The 16011-nt window shown below is 35.1% G+C and overlaps 1 protein-coding gene across 1 annotated transcript; it reads left to right on the top strand.

Annotated features, from left to right (window-relative positions):
• The first annotated feature begins 584 nt into the window (after positions 1-584).
• On the top strand, positions 585-2231 carry LOC128984254 (piggyBac transposable element-derived protein 4-like). The gene has a single exon (XM_054403557.1). It carries the CDS (start codon positions 585-587, stop codon positions 2229-2231), a length of 1647 nt encoding a protein of 548 aa, XP_054259532.1.
• The last annotated feature ends 13780 nt before the right edge of the window (positions 2232-16011 follow it).

The raw sequence follows: 16011 nt of genomic DNA, 5'->3' as shown, positions 1-16011 counted from the left end.
CGCTGTTTGTCGCTACAGAAACAAAATTAGTAATCTTATTGACCTGATTAGTGCTGCTATCTACGGTAATCTCCGTAACCACGTCCAGGTGGTTGAAGAATTAGCTGACAACAGATGGCGCGCAAATCGCACCCCCGAATATTTCGCTGTTTGCCGCTACCATAAAATAGGAATCTTCTTGACCTGATTAGTGCTGCTATCTAGTATCTGCGGAAATCTCCGTAACTACGAGTGGTTGAATTGTGGGTACGGGTGGTTGAAAAATTAGCTGACAACAGAGGGCGCGCTGATCGCAACCATTGTTTTTCATGTTTATTTACATTTTGTTCCAAGTTGTTTATTTACATAAGTTGAGTTAGTTAGTTAGTTAGTTTTTATTTGGTTTTAGTGAAAAGTTAATTGCTCGTTATATACTCATAACCACCATAATGTTTTGAACTCATTTCATTAGTAGGCCTAACTTACGTGTGAAGTTCATAAACTTGTGGGTGTGAAAGGCCATTTTGGCGTAACCTAAAACTTTTTATCGACGTACAACTTACCTTTCGGAGAGTGTTGTTTCATTTTATTTTGTTTGGTACAATATGGATCAACGTCCAGGTCCCAGTGGGGTGGTTTATCCAATTCGAACACGCACATTGGATGATGACAGTGACTTGGACTTGGATCCAGACGACCCAGACGACCCGGGCGATCCAGACAACGACAATCTGGATGATTTGGAGTTTGGTTTGGTGTCTGAAGACGAGGACCCAAATTACGAAGAAAACCCTCCAAACTGGAGCAATCATTGTGCCATTGGGATGAAAGAAATTCCTTTCACAAAAGAGGAAGGTTTTCTGGTGCCATTACCAGAAGAAAAATCGCCGGTGAGTTTTTTTAATCTACTGGTGGACGACCTTTTTTATGAGAACATTGTAAAGGCCACAAACGCCTATGCATTAGGTTTATTTTGTGGACCGTCGACCCTCCCAAGATCAAGAATCACGAAGTTCAAAGACTTAACTGTGGAAGAACTGAAGATTTTTATTGCTCTAGTTATCCATATGGGAGTTATTGAGTTGCCCAAAATCCAGGACTATTGGAAAAATAACAAACTGTTCAAATCTTGTTTTTCGTCCTTCATGAGCAGGGATCGTTTTCTAATCATTATGCGATGCATAAACTTTGAAGTTCGACCTGATCCAAGTAATCGTGCCAGCAAAGTGCAGTTTCTTGTGGACTACTTCAACAACAAAATGAACCAGGTGTATTACCCTCAAAAGAAACTATGTGTTGACGAGTCAATGGTTTTGTGGCGTGGGCGCCTATACTTTAGGCAGTACATCAAGGGTAAAAGACATAAGTACGGAATCAAACTGTACACCTTGTGTGACCCCCATGGATTGATAGTGAAGTTCTTTATGTACTGTGGTGTTTTGGATGATTTTGGAGGGAAAGGGCACGCAGCAAATGTAGTGCTTCATTTGATGCAAAACAAGCTGAACTGTGGACACAGCTTATTCCTGGACAATTTCTATAACAGCTTCTCCCTTGCGTCTGCGCTGTTGCGTAAGAACACGTACTGTACAGGTACACTAAGACTTGACAGAAAGTACAATCCAACTGCAGTCAAGAACAAGAAGCTGAAAAAGGGTGAAACAGTTTGCCAGTATTCTGAGGGGGTCATGGTGGGTAAGTGGAAAGATAAAAGAGTTGTGTCCTACATTTCCACTGAATTTACCAATGAAATGGTCACCTCCCTCAACAGAGTTAGGCTTGAGAGGACGAAACCACTCCCCATCGTCCAGTACAATCATTTTATGAAGGGAGTGGATCGTGCCGATCAAATGATGGCATACTACCCCTGTGAGCGAAAAACGATCAGGTGGTACAAAAAGATATTTATACATGTCTTACAGATGCTGCTGTCCAACGCCCACTATCTGTATAATGAAGTTGAAGTAGCAGCCGGGGGAAAGAAAATGCCCCTCTACGATTTCCGCCTGAGAGTCGTCGACGCAATGCTGCCAGACACAGCACCGCCTGAGCGCCCCCTGAAGAGGAAGTCAGTGATGCACACGCCAACGCGCATCACTGAGCTGAAGCCAGATGGCAAACGGCTAAAGCAGAAGCGCTGCAAGGTCTGCTCCTCCAACGGAAGAAGAAAGGACGTAACCTGGCACTGCTTAGAGTGCGAAGGCAGCCCGGGATTTTGCGTCCCTAAGTGCTTCGACGACTTTCATCAGTAATGTACATTGGGAAGTGTAACATGACATATTTATCTACTTTTTGCGTGTGAATTTGAATTAGTGTAAATGTGAATTTGAATTTGTGTAAATGTGAATTTGAATTTGTGTAAATGTGAATTTGAGAAATATTTTATTCGTGTAAATGTAGTTTTTTTTTATTTGTAGAATTGAATAAAACCACTTTTGTTCCATTGAGTATTCTTTAGGGTGGGTTGGAGGGGTTGTACATAGTTTTTCACACACCTTTTATATAGTATAACTAATTATCGTGCTAAGCAATGACCCATGAAAAAATACGTCTCTGGGAGCTACAAACGTTCCAGAACGTCTTGAAACTTGGAACACCATCCCCAGGAGCTGCCGACGTTCCAGAACGTCAAACATCCAAAATGGCGGAAACATATGTTTTGAGCATCGGGATCTCTTTTCCAGTTGATATTCACCATATAACATCGTTTGGTAAGTAAAATAAAAAAAAATATATTTCAGCATATACCAATGTCTATTACAGCAATTTCAGCAGCGAACGTGTTAAGTAAAGCAGCCCAAGGCTTCAGATATATGTAGGCAAAACAATTAGAATTAAAAAGACAGTCTCTGGTTAAGTAAAGCAGCCCAAGGCCGCAGATATATGTAGGCAAAACAATTAGAATTAAAAAGACAGTCTCTGGTTAAGCCAAGCAGTCCAAGGCCGCAGATATATGTAGGCAAAACAATTAGAATTAAAAAGACAGTCTCTGGTTAAGTAAAGCAGCCCATGGCCGCAGATATATGTAGGCAAAACAATTATAATTAAAAAGACAGTCTCTGGTTAAGTAAAGCAGCCCATGGCCGCAGATATATGTAGGCAAAACAATTAGAATTAAAAAGGCAGTCTCTGGTTAAGCCAAGCAGTCCAAGGCCGCAGATATATGTAGGCAAAACAATTAAAATTTCTATCTGTTCCCGGAACCTCTTCTCCAACCTTAACCAAACCAACATTCAATAACTTAAATACAATGTTCTCCAAGTTTCATAAACATCAGTAGTGTAAAAACGCTATTCACTGTATCAGGACGAGCAACCCCAAATTACCCCACCATGTGTTCAGTTTATAGTTTACGATATTTTACCGCCAACAACTTTACTCCATCATGTTACTTGATTGTGTGTTTCACCTGTTTGGGTTTGAGTATATATTTTTGTATAAAAACGCTATTCACTGCATGCGGATCGACACCAAAATTTCCCATGTGTACTGTTCATAGTTTGACATTTCACTGCTTTTCCTCCAACTATTGAACTTCATAAATCTTGTTACTTGATTGTGTGCTTCACCTGTTTTGGTTTGAGTATATATTTTTATGTACAAACGCTATTCACTGGAGCAGGAGTAACACTTTGTTTTGTTTTAAACTTATGATATGTGTACTGTTCATAGTGATATTTCTCGCACTGTTATTGAACTTAAAAATCTTTTTACCTTATGGTGTTACTTGATTAAAATGTGACATGTGTGTTTTGGTTTGAGTATATATTTTGTGTAAAAATGTTATTCACTGTATATATGAAGCAACCACAAAATTGATTATGTGTACTGTTATTGGACTTTACAAATATTTTACTCCATGTTGTTACTTGATTATGTTCCGGTTTTGCCTTGAATATATATATTTTTGTGTGAGACCGCTTTTCACTGAAACAACACTAGGATGACGAGCAGAGAATATTCGAAAATTGTAAATACCGTGTAATCCTTACTACACTTAATGTAGAAACTGTAAAGATAAACAATGTAAATATCCAAGTGATACTAAGCAATGAGAAAGTTTCCATTTTGAATCCGAAGGAAACTTGGTCTCCCGGAACTTTCTTCCGGTGTTTCACCAAGAATATTTTACATCAGCGATTCTGTGTAACGGTAATACTCCCGTTAGATGAAAGGTATTCGCGTATACAGGGTGAATCTCGTAAGGTGTCCAGTATTGATTTAGACAAACCGTTGGTCCTACGATGGTGAAGTAAAATTATACTAAACCAACCCCAAGGAATAACGTAAAAATATCTTTAACGATTTTTAAATACAGGGTGTACCAGAAACTGAGGGTCACTAGTCCGAATCTACGAAATATCAAATACAAACGTATATCATGTTATACATCAAATTAAAGCTCTTTTCAATCTAAACCATTTGGCGGAATCGGATTTTGATTATATTGATTCATTTCAAAATAGCGGCTGTTTTTGTGAAAAAATAGTATTTTTTTGAACACCCTGTATTTGTCTTGAAAGTGCAGATATCTTGATTCTGATTCAAATATCGCATTTCTTATGAGCTAAGCTTTATTTTGATATGCAACACTTCAATATTATCTCCAAAACAAAAAGTTTCCAAAATATCAGTTTTTGAAAATATGTTAAACATGGTGGTAATAGTCAGCTGTTATTTATCCGCTGTTATTTAGTATTGTTGAGTTGTGCAGAGCGGTTTCCTGATTTGCAGCGCCAGTGCCGTAAAGATTTTGTACGTTTAGCTCAACGAGTATGAACGACTGGAAACGTTCAGCCATCCAAAAAAGACTAAAAGCTATGCCAGTAAGACAGACAAGAGCACCGGATATTTTAGCTGCAGTAGAACTTAATCTTCATGTGTCTACCAGAGTTCTCTCTAGGGAATCCGGTATTAGCCAGGTGTCAGTCTGTAGGATCCTTAAGGCTAATGATTTCCATCCATACCACATTTCGCTGCATCAAGAATTAGAAGCAGATGATTATCTCCACCGCATTAATTTTGCTATTTGGGCTCAAAATGAAATTTCTAATGATCCTAACTAACTTTGCTCACAACATGTGGAGTGATGAAGCGACACTCAAAAGCAACGGTAACGTTAATAGACACAATATGCGGTATTGGAGCAGGAAGAATCCACATTGGCTACGGGAAGTGAACAATCAAAGACAGTGGACCCTTAATGTGTGGTGTGCGGTGTTTAATGGGTAAATAATTGGTCCTCATTTCTTCGAAATGAATCTAAATGGTGTAATGTACAATGCATTCTTAAATAAAGAATTTCTCGAGCTGTTAAGGCCCATTCCCATCAACGTACAAAGAGAAATGTAGTTCATGCAAGACGGTTGTCCAGCGCATTACGCTATTGACGTTCGTCAAACTCTAACAGCGATGATAGTAATAAGTGGATTGCGAGAGGAGGTCCCATCCCTTGCCCGGCTTGGTCCCCTGATTTAACGGTCATGGACTTTTACATCTGGGGGAGACTGAAAGACATGGTGTATGGAACAGCTCCTACCACTCGAGATGAGATGAAAGAAAGGATACGGTTGGCGTGTAGGCAAATAAATGAAGAAGAAGTACGTCGTGCTGTAAACAACCTTCCTAAAAGACTTGAAATGGTTTTAGAAGTAGGGGGAAGGCATTTTTAGCATATGTAAATAGTTTATCCAGTAGCACCTAAAAATAATGGTAAATTTAGAAATATTTTATACACAAAAAGTTTGTTTATAGTGGTTTAGTAACAAATGTAACATCAAGAATATTTTTTAAAGACTCAAGTTCTTTATTATTGTAGTTTTTATAAAATAAGATTTACTCTATGTATAGGACTATTAAAGGCCGGACCATAGTTTTATGTGTCTGGCTGACGCATGCGTAATAACGAATTTGCATTTGATCATATGTTAGCCCAAGTTTTGACAGATGGGGAATTAACTCAGCAAATTAATGCGTATGCGTCAGCCAGACGCCTAGAACTATGATCCAGCCTTTACCATTATGTTTAACAAATAACATGCGTTTTAATGCGGGAAAACATGTTTTTGTTAATAACTCAAAAACCAAAATAGATACGCATAGTTTAAAATTTTTGAGTTTTGGCTATGTACATATTTTCAAAAACTGATATTTTTGAAACTTTTTGTTTTGGAGATCAAAATCCGATTCCGCCAAATGGTTTGGATTGAAAAGAGCTTTAATTTGATGTATAACATGATATACGTTTGTATTTGATATTTCGTAGATTCGGACTAGTGTCCCTCAGTTTCTGGTACACCCTGTATTTCAAAATCGTTTAACATATTTTTACGTTATTCCTTGGGGTTGGTTTAGTGGGAAATAGTTTTACTTCATCATCGTAGGACCAACGGTTTGTCTGAAATCAATACTGGACACCTTACGAGATTCACCCTGTATATTCGCAGTATAAGATGGAGGCAGGTCAGTGATCCACGCAGTTGCGATTCGTACCTCCTTGCCGACTCTAGTGTCTCAGCACATCTAAGGTATGTATCTATTTACATTTGTCTGATAGATCCAACTCTACTTATTATTAACATCTAAATAATATCTGAGATTATCTCTACTACTAGTTTGTTACATTCTACATATTTATGAAACTGGCAAATGCACTTAAAAACAACCATTGAAATATTGCCGTATTTCCACGCTTCAGGACACCTTCTTTATGCCAAATCAGCTCATATGTATGAACAAGAGATGCTTCCATTGGAAACCAAACTGTCCAAAGAAGAATATGACATGTTCGTCAACAAAGGTTATTTCCCTGTTAGTAGAAGTGGAAAATGGTGGTCAGGAATTTGGACCGATATGACGATCGAGTAATGCCTGATGCGCCCCATGAAATCAGTTGGAGACTTGACTCACGGTAGGGGGATAGCGGAGACTAGCGGAGACCACATTATCAAAGTGGATTTTTGGGATTCCATATTGCATTAAAGTGCAAGAAGCTGTTGAGGAGTTTCTTGGCAGTAAAATAACTTTTTATGAACAAAATGTAGAATTACGACAGTCCCAGTAAGTTAAAATTGTACCTCAGTTACGAAATAGCTTCTTTGCGACCCTCCCCGTTTGATGACTTTTCCTTACGTAAAGGTATGAAGTCTTCATCCCTGAAAGTATTCTCCGAAGGCATTACAGATGGCGTAACGGAGGAAGAAAATTGAAATGTAGTAATTGATGGAGGGTTTCTTATGCATTCAGTTCCTTGGCAAAAGAAGTCTACTTATGGTGAAATAATAAACAAATACTGTTCTTATGTCATCAATAAATACGGAAAAAACACGACTGTTGTGTTTGATGGATACCCCACAAAAGCCACAACAAAAGGGGAGGAGCATGCAAGACGATCTTAGGAAAAACTCATCTTGCAATATTGATTTTGAAATGAGTACAGTGTGTCTTACAAACAAGGAGCCATTTATATCAAACAAAAATAACAAGAGAAACGTAGTAATAATCGAGATCGATGGAGAAAATCCATATAACTTTTAAGCAAAGAACTAAGCAACAGTGGAATCTGCTCAGAAGATGATGCTGATATGGATATTGTAAGATATGGAATTGAACACCTAAACAAATTTGCTAAAGTAGTCGTAGTAGGATCAGATCACAGATCTGTTGTTCTTATTAGTTGCTCTTACACCAGAAAACAAACCCTTAATATTCAAAAAGGAAGTTTTTGGATGAATTCATCAGTTGTGTGCTACGATGTACAAAAGATTATAAGTAAACACAAGGGTATTGGACGACTACTTCTGTTTGCATATGCAGTCACTGGATGTGATACGACATCATCATTTTATGGTTTAGGAAAAAGTAAGGCTGTTGAATGTTTAAAAACCAAATCGCAAGCTAGAGTTCAAGCGGAAACATTTCTCAATGAACAGTATTCTCGTGATGAACTGTTGAACAGTTTATCCTTGTTTTGTGTGGACTTAACAAGTATTCAAATTTGCAAGAGGCTCGATATTTAAAATTCCGAAAAATCACAATGAAATCTACGCTGAAATCAAAATTCGACATCGTTAAGTTACCACGAACTTCAGAAGCAGCTCATCGACACCTGTTACAAGTCTACCTTCAAGTACAGCTCTGGATTGGAAACAATCTTGAACCTACTGATTGGGGATGGACGTATGACACTTTAATAAGAAAATGGTGTGACCAAGAAGGTCTTAAAACCAGTACAAGTACAAAATTCTTTGCTCATGACGACCTACATATATATATATATACATATCTGCTGTCATGCGATTGAAATCTGGAGTAAAGTGTTCTCAAATGTGTGAAACCTGCAACGGATTTTCATGTCTAAATTCCCTAACACTAAAAGAAGAATCGGACGACTTGTTTTATATATAAATGACAACTTTAAACTAACTCAGGAACGTTAAAAGGAATCACTTTTTGAGTAAAGTCTTAAATGTTACATATTGTAAATTCAAGTGCTTGAAATTACAGAACATAGTGGATATTTTAGATACTTGACAAACGAGTATATATTTTGTATAAGTGTACGTTTTCTTTTTTTTTTCAATGTTACCTACCTCTTACCTGGAGTAAATAATCTGAAAATTCCCGTTTGTAAAAAACTATTTTTTTTGTGTAACAGGCATCGGCAGAACAAGATTAGTAAACATTACTCATGAGTTAATGGTAGCCAGGCTATAGAAGAGAGAAGAGGAGGAGACAGAAAAAGTATTCTTAGCGAAGCAAAAAAATAAGTAGAAGGAAATTTATAAGTAAACTAAGAAGAACAGAATCCCACTACAACACTTTACTAATTACTACTACAGTTTACGGTTTACTAATTATACTAATTATTAGTGAAACTACAAATCCATTAGACAATAGTTTCATCACTTCCATGGCACAACATCAACTCTAAGCTTTTTACATCATTAGCGAATTTAATGCAGCAAATGTCACTGCCAAAAGCAATGGCCATCATGCATAAAACAAGTGTAAATGTTATCAATATGCATCAACTTTGTTAACGGTCATGGACATACTGGAAGATCAAATAGTGGTTGAGATTAACTTGTCTCAAGGTGTTCCAACTACCTAGCTCACAATTGTCCAAGGAAAAGCTGGATGTGGAAAAAGCACCTTAATAAAAACAATGACAACAAAATTAACGAAGACGCTAACCAGCTAATCTTTTCCACAACAGGAGCGTCAGCATTTAACATAAAATAACCGCAACCACTCCGCCTTGAGCATTCCGATTCGGCCTTCTCACATGGCCTTCTCTAACATGACGAGTCCAATCCGTTTCATCATTATAGATGAATATTCTATGATTGGATTATGATTTTTGGGAATGGTAGAGCAGCGCTATAGAGAGGCAAACCCACACATCTCAAAGAAGGTGACAACAATTTAATTTAAACATGCATTTCAATAAGGATATATAGTAAAATGACCTGTTCTTACATATGGATTAATTTGTTTATACAAAAACTAAATAAAGAAGCCCACTATTTAGTCTGTCTCTTTTTCATGATTTCACTTCAAAACAAATTGCTTTATTAATCGAAATTATAATTTTACATTTGCTAGTTGCTGGAATGAATACAAATAGAATTGATGACGTTACATATGGATTAATTCTATAATTTATTATTAATAGAAACAATAATTTCCCAAGACAAGATCAATTCAGTTAAAATTAAATTTAAACATAAAATTGTACTTATTTTATTTAAATAACTTCTTGATTAGCATCGTACGTGTTATTAATTACCTGAAAAATACAGAAATATATTACGTCTAATAACACTTGCAATAATATATTTACACTTATACTGTTGACTTACAGAACCTGATGATAGATTCGCCTATTGGGTCTGATGATGATTGGAGTGTCCAATCGAAATCTATCACCACTTACCAACTTTTACATGTATTTGCCGTCTTGTAAGTCAACAGTATAAGTGTAAATATATTATTGCAAGTGTTATTAGACGTAATATATTTATGTATTTTTCAGGTTATTTTATTTGTTCACATAATTATATTTAATAATATATTGTGGCTGTGACCATGACCTAAAAGTTGAAATGCATTAGTCATTAAAAATAATTAAAAAGGGCACTATGGTTTATTTTTTCTCTTAATATTAATTACAGTAGTTCTACATATGAACAATGTCCAATTATGATTTATAGAGAACGTTTTGTGAAAAATAAAATATGTCTATGTCTAGAAAAAATTGAATTTGGTTGTGCATTGTTGGTGTTATGCTGTGAGTAAAGATAATAATTCCTCTAAATATTTTGCTATAGTAAAATTAAATATAAAAAATTGACAGCACCTATTAGTCATTTAGATTTTTCGTGATGTCATCAAGGGTTGAGTTTATGCATAGAAAAAATAATTTTAAATAAAGACCAACAACAGTGCTATAGTTAGCTTATGTCCTGGCGTCCACCCCTAGGAGTGCTTGGTAATTACAGAGCAAACCGGTGCAGCGTCGCGAGGAGCCGACAACTGTAGAAAATCAAACATCGAGCACACACTAGTGGCACAACGCGGAGCTTTTCTATATTTATTCTATTTGTCCATGATTGAACACATGCTGAGATGCTGACCAAGACAATCTAATTATATGGGGATATGTGTTGACTCAAATGGTGACTTGTATCTAATCAATCACAATTATATTAAAATCAGGAAACAATATAGATGAATATAGATAGTATAGGAAATGTTGTTGGAAATGTGATGTTTGAAACCATACCTAATCTAATTGCCACAGCATGTTGTTGGCTTTGCCAAATACTTAAAATGACTATAATTTTTTCATGTTTAATAAGTTTATTACATAAGACTTGCCTGTGGTTTGATATTTCAACCTCTATAATGTAAGTCGGCTTAACAAAATAATGATAAGTTACACCGGTTCACATTAAAGTTGAAGTTATTAATAATTTTTTAAATTAATTAATTATATTTATTTCAGGTCTTTGTAAAGTTAATATATACTTGATAGGTGATAGAAAACAGTTACCTCCAGTTATGAACCTCCTAATCCATTCCAAAAAAACAAAAACAGAAATTGAATACCAAGGAGCTCATGTTTTTTCTTAATTTCATAAGGTTATAATTTTAACTGAATGCGGCAAACAGACGAAAACTACCAATCTATCAGGTAAGAATTATTTAATCCTATTTATCTTTTCTTTTTTTTATTAAAACCTATCTTTGATATAAATGCCCAAAAACCATAGTATTGTTGGAAACAATTAAGACTCAACCACCTGCAACTTTATAAAATAAGCTATAAATACAAATAAATGAGAGTGTTTTACAAAGGGATAGCTATCAGCTAATTTGATGTGTCTAGTTCATTTTTCATTTAAGATAGGCTATAATTTAGGATTGATTGTTTGCTTATTAGGTAGCTTATTTACAAATTTAAAATGAGTTACACAGGTTAATCATGAACAGTGAATTTTTTTTTTTGTGTGATAATGCACAAAAACATTTAAAAACTCATCATAAATTAGGACTGTAGTTTCTGTTCCCTCTAAATCAATTCAAACATATAAATACTGTATGCCTTTATTCACTTGACTTTTAATTTTGTTAAAAGTCACACATAACGCACTATTTGTGTATTTTGCAATAAATTGCAATAATATAAAAATTAATTTTAATAAGAAAACAAAAAAAAAACACTTGAAGCATATTTTAATATATTGTTCTTTTCCAGGAGGGCTTCTGATGAACTAAGTAAGGGAGATTGTTCCCAAAAGAACTTCGAAATGTGTAAGAACATATTCAAAAATAACATCTCGAATGAGGAATTGCTCAAATTTATGGAGCCAATCCATATTTTTACGATTAAGTCTTTAGCAAAAAAGCACAAATTATGAAAGATTGCTGGGACTACATCGCCCAAACACTAAACTGCCAGCCAGTCACAATAACAACACGGCAAAGCAGGGATCAGCAGAGGACGCAAGTGGCCTTCAACCTGTGCTCTACTTGGCCCATGGAGCTAGGGTTGTGCTGAAGGCAAATTTGTGGGTTGAAGCTGGACTGGTGAATGGTTCTCTTGGAACTGTTGTAGACTTTGTCTACAAAGAAGACCAGACCTTGTACAATTTTATCATTACAAAGGACCAACCCTGGAGCAGGGCTGGTTTCCCGTTCCTCCAATTAAAGATGACCTGGACAAATAAGAGGAAACACTGCGCAAGAAAGCAGATTCCTTTGAGTTTGGCCTGGGGCACCACTGTCCATTTATCTCAACCAGGAGGCAGTGGCGGCGATTGGGCTTGAGAGGGGGGGGGGCGAAATTTCGAAATCTAAAAATATTGTTGATAGGCCTACTGCGTCCTTTAAACTTTACAATCTTTATTATATTTTACTAACCTAGGAGGTTATGTCCTTGCGTATACTTTTCATTAAATACTGAAAGTTAATTATTGGTCCCATTTTAGCGAATTTCCCATATAGGGAATAAGCTATTACCGTAGGTCTCATGGTAAGACCTAGACCCGGGACCGATTTACTTTTTCGTTTTGAGGTCCCCAGAGGCCAAAAACACCATCCGTTCATATTCATATATATATATATATATATATATATATTTATATATGTGTCCGTTAGCGCGATAACTCGAGCAAAATTGATCCGATTTTGATGAAATTTGGTACAAACGTGTAAACCTACATTTATTCGAACGAGTTCGCGAACCAGCATAATCGGACCATGGGATCAGGGGTTTATGGGGGGTTTTATGGGGTAAAAATGGATTTTTCTCATTTTTGACCCTAAAAACTTTAAATTTCTAAATTTCTCTCTTGACCATTTTGAAGAGCTTAAAAAAACAAATAATTTAGTATATTGAAGTGTTTTTGAATGTTCATTGACTACGGAGAAAATTAAAAAAATTGTAAATTTAAAATTCCCATGTTATTCTTATGGAGAATAAATAAACTGTTCTAGTTTGCTTGTTTGTGGATATATTTTAATCAAATTTGGTAATTTGGTTTATTTCATACTAAGCTATCAATATTTCAATTGAAAAAAACACACCTCAACATCTTCCCCGTAGCAGCAAACCTAACTACTCAATAAAATTAATGTTATTTAAATAGGAAATAAATCTGAAAATTTATAGGGAATATTTTAGTAGAAATCAAGCCGTGTAAATGGAAATTCGCTTAGTATGCAGGTTTGCTGCGACGGGGGTATTTTATGTTGTACTAGTAAGTCCTAGTCCAAAAATAAAATCTTATTTCATAAATCATATGTTTAATCTTCAACAAAACTAGGCAAGGCCCTCAATAAAATAGTCTTAAAACGTAGCTCAGTTTTTGAGACATCAATAAGTAGTAGCATTGAGTATGCACTAATACTCGATGGTAGTTAGTAGTGGCCTGTATGAAACTATCTGTATGTAGGCTATAGGATATGCTAAATCAGCGGTACTATATAAAATCCAATAACTAAATAAACAAAATTGTATATTTAGCTTATTTTTTAACACACTCTAATAAAAGTTGGTATATGGGTTCTCCTAGTTGAGAAGTATTGCATAATGGCCTAAAATTTCCTTCTTATTTCATTTTTAATAAAAGAAAAAAGGCAATACCGGTACCCACTTTTCCATGTTAAAGTTATGGAGAAAAAAATAAAATACAATAGCTCGCATATTTCTGAACACATCTATCTATCTATATATATAATACGCTAAGCCGATTTTTGTGAACAGAACTCCTCCCTCATTTTTGGACCGATTTTGATGATTAAAGTGTCCAAAAAATTGCCCTGATCTATAGTTTTGCAAAGTGTTTTTCGTTTTTTGATATCTTTATTGGTTTGGGCAGGATCTTCCATCAAAGTTGAGTTTTCTCCCATAAGATTAACATGGGGGAATCTAAATATTTAATTGGAAACTTTGTCTCCACTAATTTGAGAGAACGGCTGGGCGTAGAAACTTGGTAGGGGTGTCCAAAGAAAGGTCTTGGTCTGTAGACGAGTTATCAAAAGAAAAACGAAGTGAATTCGCTTAGGGCTCTGCCCCAGAAGCCTTTAAAGATCCCTCCACAGATTTGTTTACATTTTGGCCATATGTATAATTACGTTTTAACAAAACAGCTGTTAGTTTTAAAACTGTACTTTAAACCGCACACATTTATTGGGAGTTACTGAATAATCCAAAAGAAGTATTTGCAATGTTATTTTCTGATTTAAAAATTGATTTTCTTCTGTATCATGTCATGTGTTGCAATATGAAGTTCCATTACGAAATTTGTGGAAAATCCTTTGATCACAATAACTCTTACAATTATTTATTATTTAACTATCTATTTTACGGGTTGGTGTCTGCCTTTTTCACACCTTTCCCTATATTTTACCATATTATTCTAGAGAGATAGGTTTACGAGATTATTGTTATACATGCTTTTAATCATTGGAAAAATCTTCGGTTGTGTAATACATTCGAAAAAATAATACAAGTGCAGATGGGCACCGTGCCCATTTGAGCCGTGTCCATGTTTTGTTAAATTAATATTGGTTTACAGCAACTGGATTAAACATTTTACAATATTCATGTAGAAATATGTGCATGATTTAGAAAGTCATTAAGCTGGAAAACTGCAATATACTGCAGACTTTTCAGAGAGATTACTTCGATTCATTCAGCTTATTGAAAACATAATATAGATATGTATACAAATAAGAACTTGAACTCTTAGAGAGCCTTTGAATGTTATTAGACTAACAAAAAGGGTTGTGCATGTTTACTATCGCTACTCAGCAAAAAAAAACCATTTAATTTATCTCTAAATTATATATTCTTAAAGTGCACTGAGCAGCATTCTAAATAATCTATGCAACTTATAATATAGTTACACAATGCTCAAACTCGCATTGTGACATTTATAATTCGGCTTATATTTCTCCAACAGAAAATTCATCTGCATCAGAAAAATTGTATTGTGCCCTTACCGTTTCTAATAACATCCAAACACAGAAACCTTGCCTAAAATAGAACCTATCTTGACAGATTATTTGCAGTGGCCTATATTACGGACGTGGCCCACTGGGTTGGTAACATTATTGAAAATAACACAACATTTTGGCTGTAAAAAGGCCCAATGAGTAAATACTATTTAAGCAGCTACTGTCATGACAGAAAGGTCATATTCCTTTTAATGATAAACCATATTTGGTAACTGACGCAATTAATATCATTTTTTTTTACACTTATTAATCTTTAAACAATGCTAAATACTCAAAATATGTATAATTTCACCCAATTTACCGCAGTTAGATGAATAAGCGTAAGCCTTGAAAGTAACCGTCGATTTCGAAGGGTTTCACCTAGTCTTATTAAAACTTAGTATATCCCTTCTTTTAGTTTAGTAGTACATGATTATGGTCTAAAATCTCTAGTTTTGTATTTCTGTTGCACAAAGCCTGCTTACTCCCATCCTTTAGGAAAAAATTAGTTTTTCCAACTTTTTGTTTGTCTAATGGACGTTTTAACCTAAAATAGATATAATATTTAAAAAAAGTGATTGTGATTAGATAGAATATTAAATTTTAATTAGATACCTTTACTAATTTCTGCAGAAATATTTACTGTGGTAAACAAATCTTTTGAAAACCAATACAGTACTTGACCAAAAAAAAAAACTAGATAAAAATATGTTTTTATTTTAGTAGCCAATCATACTGTAACCTTTCTATCGTTGATCTAGCGGATATTTTAGGCCACAATCTTGAAGTACTCAACTAAAAAAAGGGACATACCAAGTTTTAATTAGATGTGATCAGAATTATGCGAGCTATTGTATTTTATTTTTTCTCCATAAGGTTAACTTAGGAAAGTGGGTATGCTTGTTTTCAATCATAAAACGAATAATTTATTTTTGTAAAAAAATACAACCGACTTCAAACGCTCTAAAAAGAATGAAATAATTTCAATAAAGTAAACTTTTGTATTAGGCAAGCTCACGTATTTTA

This window comes from Macrosteles quadrilineatus, unplaced genomic scaffold, assembly GCF_028750875.1.
Source record: "Macrosteles quadrilineatus isolate MER2022 unplaced genomic scaffold, UCM_ALF_1.0 Scaffold_2__2_contigs__length_208266976, whole genome shotgun sequence".
Taxonomy (NCBI): Eukaryota; Metazoa; Arthropoda; class Insecta; order Hemiptera; family Cicadellidae; genus Macrosteles; species Macrosteles quadrilineatus.
Note: the sequence above shows the minus strand (reverse complement) of the source record. Positions and strands in the feature narration are given on the sequence as shown.